We start from the raw sequence: 8,667 nt of genomic DNA, 5'->3' as shown, positions 1-8,667 counted from the left end.
ATTTTTGCTCTCCAGTTAGTCCACTACGTAACTTTGGCATGAGGGGGCTATTTTGGGCTACCTTCGATATTTACCAAATTCAATAATTAACTAGAAAAAATATAACAAAAATAACAGCTATGTAAAAAACTTGAGTGGCACATGTGCTAGTTGAAGTGTTCATAACTGGAGCTTGAGAACACAGCCCGAGTGGGTCCTTAGTATTCCGGAATGACACCCAGCCAGCATTTAACGGCAGCTGCCTGTGAGAATGGTGGCGAAGTGCTGTCTAGAGGCTTGAGCTCGACCTTGACCTGTTAACGTTTAATTTTTTAAAGGGACACGTTGGTGGATTTCCAGTTCAAAGACTAAAGTTGAAGATTCAAAGGAAATGCATCCAAAGTTTCCTGGTGGGCGAACAATGCTGACTTGAACATTCCAACTTTTCTGAATATTACAAATGTTTATGTTACAATTGTGGAAAGATTAATCACCTTTAAAATACAGTCTTAAAATGAACAGAAAACAACCCGTAGGTTCTAAAGGGGAACATATGGCTAAAGAGGTTATTAATTGCACCTCATTAATAGGAATAACCACCCATATCTCTACAGAGTAATGTAACTAAGAACCACAGGCAAAATGTATGAGCTCAATGGATGAAGAATGCTTGCGTGACTGGTCTTTGAAAGGGTAGCTCTTGCAACATACACACACTCATACGACTTAACTGTGCCATATGCAAAAAAAGAAAAGACATTATTTAGAGCAGTACTGGTGATCTGAAAATTTTAATTTCTTTTAACCTTATATTTAAAAACAACATAAGATATTTTACAATCTCTTATACAGATATTCACAAATTCAAACCATTTACTGGGTTCACATCAGCTGTCAATCCACACAGGGTTTTTACTGGTATTCAGCGAGTCTCGGCTCTTAGACCCGAAGTATCAGCTATCTCACCGATAGCCAGGTGCACACAGTACTTTCAGGCCTGCTGCATGGACAGGATTTTTATAATTTTCAAATAAATGCCACTTCTTAAAATAGTAATTCCACTTAAGAGTCCAGCAAAAACACAACCCATCCAGGTCAAGGTTTGCCAAGTGGTATTTTATTGAGAGGCAGCCTTGACTTTAATTTCTGGAGGCTTACAACGAACAGGTGCCACGTGGCCACAGTGTACCCCCTCCCTGCATCAGCTTTTGTCTGGCCCCCATGAACACCCCATGCTTCCCTTGTGGCTCAGCTGGTAAAGAATCTGCCTGCAATGCAGGAGAACTGGGTTCAATCCCTGGGTTGGGAAGATCCCCTGGACAAGGAAAAGGCTACCCACTCCAGTATTCTGGCCTGGAGAATTCCATGGACTGTATAGTCCACAGGGTTGCAAAGAGCTGGACACAACTGAGCGACTTTCACAGGCACCCTACAGCCCTGGGACAGGCAGGGACCTGACCACAAACTGGGACCCAACTTCTAATGCAGATTTAGGAGTGAGGCCAGCACTTCATCTCTGGGAGCGTCCGCCCCTGCATAGAGACATTTGGACGTCATCTCTGAGGTCTTCTGTCCAACTTCTAAGCCTTTAAACTTGACACTGGAGTGAAGAGCAAATAAACGGCCTTTTTCAAATGCTTCTGTTCCTTTTCTGGATCATGACACAGGCTCTAACCTGCAACAGCTGAGAATGAAGATTGAATTTTCTCCGGTATAAGCTGCTGCAAAGTGATCTGCACAAATGTTCTGTGGCTTAAAACAGACCATCTTTTTACATGTCTGGCATTTCAGATACTTAAGATCTTCTTTGTTATGTGAGACTCGGCTTTTACTGGGGCTTCCACTGGGGTTCAAAGTGTAAAGAATCTGCCTGCAATGCAGGAGACCCAGGTTCTTCTAAGTTTCTCACCTCCTTGACAAGGTTCCCAGGAAAGTCATCCCAAACCAATGACGTCTGCCTGCGTTTAGGTTTATATAAACTAAATCTGGGTAGTTTTGTATGAAGGAGCCAAAGAGAGAATGGTACTGTGGCAGTCCTCTAGGTGCTGTCACAAAGCATGACTGCCCCAGCTCCTGAAGAGACGTCGTCTCAGAGCTCTGGCACCCAGAAGCCCCTGATCCAGGGAAGGGCAGGGCTTGTTTCTTGCCTCTCTCCGTGTCTTCACGTGGTCTTCTCTCAGCCTGTGTCCCAATCTCTTCTTGTAAGAACAGGAATGCTGGATGAGGGCCCACCTGAAAGGCCTCATTTTAACATCTGAGACCCTATCTTCTCACAGTCTCATTCTGAGGCACTGGGGTTAGAACTTCAATGAACATATGAACAGCTTAGCCCAGAACAGCTCGAGTTTGACTTTCTTCACACCCCTTCATGTAAATATCTGTAGTAGGTTTAACTTAAGTATTGAGAAGAGGATTTAAAACCCAAAAGATAGAGCCATGTCACAGCAACAGAACTGATGTGAAGGCAAAGTCCACGTCTGATGAGGCACCACACCTGTCAGGGTGTGTGGAGGCTGGCAAAGGCTCTGCAGCAGCTTCAGGTGGAGAACGGTGATAAGACAGTGAAGTCCAGACTTCAGGGAAGTTAAATTCTGAAATAAAAGCCAGCGTCTCCCTTAATGGCTCTGACTCCAGCACTTTGTGGATGGACATGCCAAAGATGAGCAGAGTCCTCACCCAGATCCAAACCTGCCTTCCCCACATCCCTCCCACTGACCCCCAAAACAGCCTCTGAGGCCCCAGTCCCCAGCCATTGCATCAGAGGAACCTGGGTGGCAAGTGTGAACCCAGCCCTGGGCCCGGGCACCTGCACTTTAACAAGACCTACCTACCAGCCCCAAGAGCTATAAGCTGTCCCGTCTGCACCCATGAGAAAGGCCATGCTTGTCCAAGCTGCAAAGCTGAGCACACCTTTATCTCAGGCAAATGCAGTCTAGCACAGGCAGGCGGGTACTCTGTACACGTGCATGGTCCATATCCTCACACCCTCCGGGAGGTCCCTGGAAGCCCCACACATCATATTGCTAAAAATCACAAGAAAGATCCCTAGGGAACCCGATCTAATAGTTTGTCCCAAACAACAGATTCCCTCTGAGTAAAATCACACTGCAAACAATGACAATGATTCTCATTCACAAGGAAGACTATACTAATGCTTTCAAGCGTAAAGATTAATTATGAATGTCAGAGAGCCTGAGCTGATTGCATCAGCCACCTCAAAGAGGAAAGCAAGTGACACTCCTCCTGGAAACTCAGTACAACCTGTCTGAGCAAGGCCTCAAGACTCCAGACAGGCAGCCACGTGACCAGAGAGCCCCACTCATGTGGGGAGATGCCTAGGATGCGTCTTTTCCAGCTGTATCCTTCCCTGAGGTCCATTCCACTGGTTTCAAGACAAATGGGTTCTCTGGTCTCAAGGCCACAATTTGGGAGACTTTGGGTTGTAATCTATACAGTTCCAAGAATTCTTCCTTGATGAACCCAAGTGTAATATGCCCTGTCCAAAATTCAGATTTTCTCCTGGTGTGAAGTCCTTTCTGTAGGCTGCAAGTATGTACATGTATGTACTGGCTCCTACGGGAGATGAAGTCCTTCCTCTTTGGCAGGAGAATAGAGCATGGCTAGGCTGCGTTAGCTATTAGCTCTTTTTCCTGTGGGTCCTCATGTGTGCAGCAATTGAACCAGCTATTTCTGCATTCTTCTTGTTCTGGCCAAAATAATCTAGAAATTCACCATCTGGTCCAATCAAGTACATTATGATTGTATGATCAACCTGCAGAGAAAAGGGGAAAGGGAAGGATGACAAAAAGTTCACCAAAATAAGCTCCTTACTGTACTGAATGAATCCTGCAGGTAAGACACTAACTTCTGCAGCATCTATTATTTCCATCATTTAGGGAATGGGCCTAAGTCTATTACAGTCAATTCACAACCACAAATTATCTAAAATCTTTTGTTTCAGAAATTTGCCCTAACTATTGCTTGACACATCAAGCGAGAACTTGGAATTCTTTCAGTTCAATCCTTAACACACTCATCTACACAATTCTGAGGAAAGAACACACTTCTAAGAAATGGCTGCTGCTGGCCTTCACAAAGCTGTGGATCACTGATGCCTGCTTGGAAAAAGTCCATGTTTAAGAGTAAAACACTTTATCTGACCCCTTAACCACATCATAAAGAGATATCCCATGGAATTAAAAGTGTTGGTAAGAAATTACTTTCTTTATTAAGTTCTTGGGTATGTTCTTTTATGTTTTTGGAAGAACTAGTTATCATTCATCACATCCTAAATTCTACTTACCATGTTTTATGAGAAAAAACCCAGACCACTAACCACTAAACACATAATATATATAAATTCCAACACAGTATTTAGTTCGGATATTAGTGGTTCAAAAGGAAACATGAAAATGAGCAGAAGACTTGGCCCTTGGAATCTTTGGAATTTATTCCAGGCTTGACTGCTATTTGGCAAGACAAAGACAGGAATGTGATCACACATACCAGACTGGAGACACCCCAAATATACCCGGACACACATGCTATGTCTGTGAAGTTGTCATGCTTTTACACACACACATTTGTAAAGAGAGAGCAAATGGAAAGAGTCACTAGCCTACTCACATCGGAAAGAATGCAGAGCCAGGGGCTCAGACAGCTGCTGCTCTCAGGGGTCTGGGGATAACTCACCTCGGGAGGGCAGGGGCCTGCATTTCTCCAAACAGCTGACAGTCAGAACGAGGCCTCCAGGCATCTCCTGAAGCCCTACTCCATAGCTCACACCTCTTCTTTTTTCACCCCATTTCTTCCTTACTCTTACTCTTTCTATTCTGTTCTCTCTCCTCCTTAAAAAACCAGAATTTCAGTGTGTGTTTGGCTTAATTTTATGAGTATCCCTCATATAAATTACATTCTAACACATAGTAAAAATACTGTCCCACCCAAACTGTCAGACTGGTCAGTGGCCATGTCTCAGTGTTCACTGGGGTCATGGGCAGAACAAATCATCATGCTTCCACTGTAAACTTCGAGTAGTTTCTAGTGCAGAGAAACGATACTACCATCTGCTGACAAGCACCTCCATGTGCCATCTTAACCCAGGAGACAGGTATTATCTCCTCTGCAAGCGACAAACAGGCTCCAGGGGGGCAAGTGACATAATTAGTAAGTGCCACAGCAAGCTTAGAACCTAGATCTACCCCATTTCAAAGTCCATAGTCTTTGGACTGTCCCACCTCCGTCTCTGCAGGAATGCTGGGGCGCAACCACGCAGTGTGTCTAACATGCAGTTTGTACACATACATACATACTCCTTCAGACTCTCTAGGTTCTCCTCAGGGGGTGCCTCTGCCACCAGGTCCTGCTGGATTCTTCCAGACAATCCTTTTGCATTTATCAGTGTGTCAATACCCACCCATTTCTTTTTATGCAAAAGTGACAACACATTATGGGGCTTCCCTGGTGGCTCAGTGGTAAAGAACCCACCTGCTAATGCAGGAGACGCGGGTTTAATCAATGGGTTGGGAAGAGCCCCTGGAGAAGGAAACGGCAACCTACTCCAGTGTTCCTGACTGGGAAAGCCTGTGGACAGAGGAGCCGGGCGGGCTATAGTCCTTGGGGTTGCAAAGTCAGACACAAGTGAGTAACCACCACCACACTATACTTTTTTCCCCACGTGGCAATATACTGGATGTTGTTCTGTATCAGTACATGTATAGAAGCCTTTTAAAAAATGGTTGCTTGGTTTTCAGTCCATTTACAAACAATGCTGTAGGTTTTATCTGTAGGGCAGATTCCAAAACATAGGGTCTCTAACCTAAAAAGTATTTAAATGCTTTAAATGCTGATGATAATACAAATGGCCTTCTGAAGAGTGTGTATCAGTTGAATCCCATCAACAAGGCATGGAAGTGCCAGTGGGTCCAATTTCACTCACTGTAGTGTTTCCTCTTTCCGTAAATAAGATCATGACAATATATTTGGCCTTTCTGATCCAACAGGTGAAAGATGACATCACATTATACAACTCACACTTCTTTTATTAAGACTGAACATCTCAGGTTTGAAAGCCACGTGTATTCTTTTCCACAAGTGTTTTCTAACTAACACTTAGAAAATAATACAACATTACACATATCACACGATGGCTTGCACACGTAGCTGTCAGGAATGTGTAGCACGTTCAGGTTATGCACACTATGGGTCTGAGGACGCCATGAGCATTCAAAGCCAGAAGCTCATCTCTGTCACTACTGAGATTAAAAAAATCTCCTTCCTTTACCTCTCCATCTTAAAAGCACTCCCTCACTCCCTGCATGTCCTTAAATCTTAAGTTCCCTTACCATCTCCTCAAGAAACAAAACCACACTAGTTGAAAAAAACCAAGAAGCTGGAGAATGTCTCCTCCTACTGGTTGATTTTGCAAGTGTATAGCAGTGAATGCACTGATTCTTATCAAAACATTGCATTCTATGGTAGATCAGTATTTATTTCTCAAAATGGGGTCTCAGATGGGTTCTAGAGGGTTTAAGAGATCTCCACAAGATTTAAATATTCACATTTTAAAGATTAAGATTAATACCCATATTCTGGATTACCTGCACGCCTATCTTAGGGTACACATGTCAGCACCTGTGTTTGGTTTATGTTTATGAGCTCACTGGCACCTTGCCTTTCACTGCTAGTTATGGTCAGACAAGAAAAGATGAACTCTTACTAAGTGAAGACCAACCAGCTCAAAGGTTTCAAAGTATTTTTATCTGTCTGTCTGCCTATCTACCTGTCTACTGCACTGCTCAACCTGTGGGATCTCAGTTCCCCAACCAGGGACTGAACTCTGGCCCTTGCAATGAAACTGTGGAGTACTAACCACTGGACCACCAAGGAATTCCCTCAAGGTATTTTAAATAAAAAACGATGAGAGTCAGTTGCCAATAGAGGTGGGTGTCTGACAGCAGTGTGACCCAAATCACTTTCCTATGCTAAGCAGTGCTCTGGGTTCAGCAAAGTATCTCTTAACATTAGCTGAATGTTTTAACTGAGTATTTTAGGTTGTTTGGTCTAATCTGTAAAATTTAACTTTAGAATTATGAGCTATAAGCACAAGACTAAGAAGTGTTAACTAGTTGACAATTGTGTGTATGTTTAATTTAATAAAGCTGTTCAACCCTGGAAGTCTGACTGACTAGCTCAAATGCTCCCACTATTATCAAAGTTAAGTTCAAAACCAGTCAGTACAACTCTCTTTTACAGAAAGATAAAGAAGTCTAAAAAGCTCTTTCTCCTTGGCTTCTTCTCATGCTATTAGTGTGACAAGAGGAAACCACAGTAGGTCCTTCTACTTTGCTTAAACTTAGAGTATAAGAAAAAACGCTGATTTTTCTCTTTTTCTCTCATGAACTCAAGTTTCCCTAAGTCTATGAGGCACCAGAACTAAAAATAAGATTACTATGTGGGTTTAAGGCAAAGGGACCAGAAACACACCTTTAATTTAGGCCAAAGGCTATGGGGCACCCACATGCTCCAGGTTCAGAGGTGGTGGGGAAATCACAGTGGGCTGTAGAGGTAGCCCTGCAGTGAGACGCTCTCTCTGCACATCCTCCTGGAAGCTGGCCATGGTGCTGCTGGCACACCAGCGTTTCAGGGTCCTGACTGCCTTTCTACAAAACCAGCTGTGCAGCTGGAAAGTCTCTTATGATTCATCACTTTGTCACAACAATATTTCAGAGAAAATAGAGCATGGCAACCGAGGAAAAATCTTGAAATAATATTAAAATACAATGTAAGCGCTTCATGTGATAGGGAAGTATGTCCATGTTGGGAAGGAAACTGGGTGGGTAGGGGTGGTGCTTATGCTTCACTGAGAAACCACTGACAAGAAGAGGAACAAGGTGACTGAGACTCCTGGGTACTGCTGATGAATGTGAAGACAGCTCTCTAACGTAAGGGCTGCAGAAGAACCACCTAATAGAATTTGTTCTTCATTTTAAAAAAGCATATTGAACACCTAATTATGCAGAGCCTAACAGTTGCAAATGCAACTAAACACAAAATTATGTAAATGTATAAAGTTGGTATGAAAAGAAATCTTATAAAAAGTAACTGCCTATGGCTTTCTTTTCTCCTGGTTTTCAGAATTCTTACTCACTCAACCCGAAAATGCAGGTCCCTAAGGCCTAATACTGCTTCTCAAAAGAAGCATATTTCTTAAACCTCTTCATTAGGAGGCAGAGAGAACCAATAGTGTTTATAAACTAAAAATGAGCTTTGCCCAAAATGATTATTTTATCTCTAGTGAATTTAAGATAGCCCAGATTTTAATATACTGCTCTACAATTTTACATGGCATGAGAAAAGTGGGCAATTAAACTATTAGAACAAAAAATTTAATCATCCTTCAAAAACTATATATACTTTTCTATCCTCTCAGATCAGATCAGATCAGTCACTCAGTCATGTCCGACTCTTTGCGACCCCATGAATCGCAGCACGCCAGGCCTCCCTGTCCATCACCAACTCCTGGAGTTCACTCAGACTCACGTCCATTGAGTTAGTGATGCCATCCAGCCATCTCATCCTCTGTCATTCCCTTCTCCTCCTGCCCCCAATCCCTCCCAGCATCAGAGTCTTTTCCAATGAGTCAACTCTTCACATGAGGTGGCCAAAGTATGGAGTTTCAGCTTTAGC

The 8,667-nt window shown here is 43.2% G+C and overlaps 1 protein-coding gene across 1 annotated transcript in view; it reads right to left on the bottom strand.

Annotated features, from left to right (window-relative positions):
* Positions 1 to 741: 741 nt before the first annotated feature.
* Positions 742 to 8,667, bottom strand: part of LOC104990714 (protein SCO1 homolog, mitochondrial) — a 20,062-nt gene continuing 12,136 nt past the window's right edge. Inside the window, exon 6 of the mRNA XM_010843002.1 lies at positions 742 to 3,751. Within this exon, the coding sequence (XP_010841304.1) occupies positions 3,617 to 3,751 (135 nt within the window). The 3' untranslated portion in view covers positions 742 to 3,616. The remainder of the gene's footprint in view (positions 3,752 to 8,667) is intronic.

Source organism: Bison bison, unplaced genomic scaffold (assembly GCF_000754665.1).
Source record: "Bison bison bison isolate TAMUID 2011002044 unplaced genomic scaffold, Bison_UMD1.0 scf7180017864180, whole genome shotgun sequence".
Taxonomy (NCBI): domain Eukaryota; kingdom Metazoa; phylum Chordata; class Mammalia; order Artiodactyla; family Bovidae; genus Bison; species Bison bison.
Note: the sequence above shows the minus strand (reverse complement) of the source record. Positions and strands in the feature narration are given on the sequence as shown.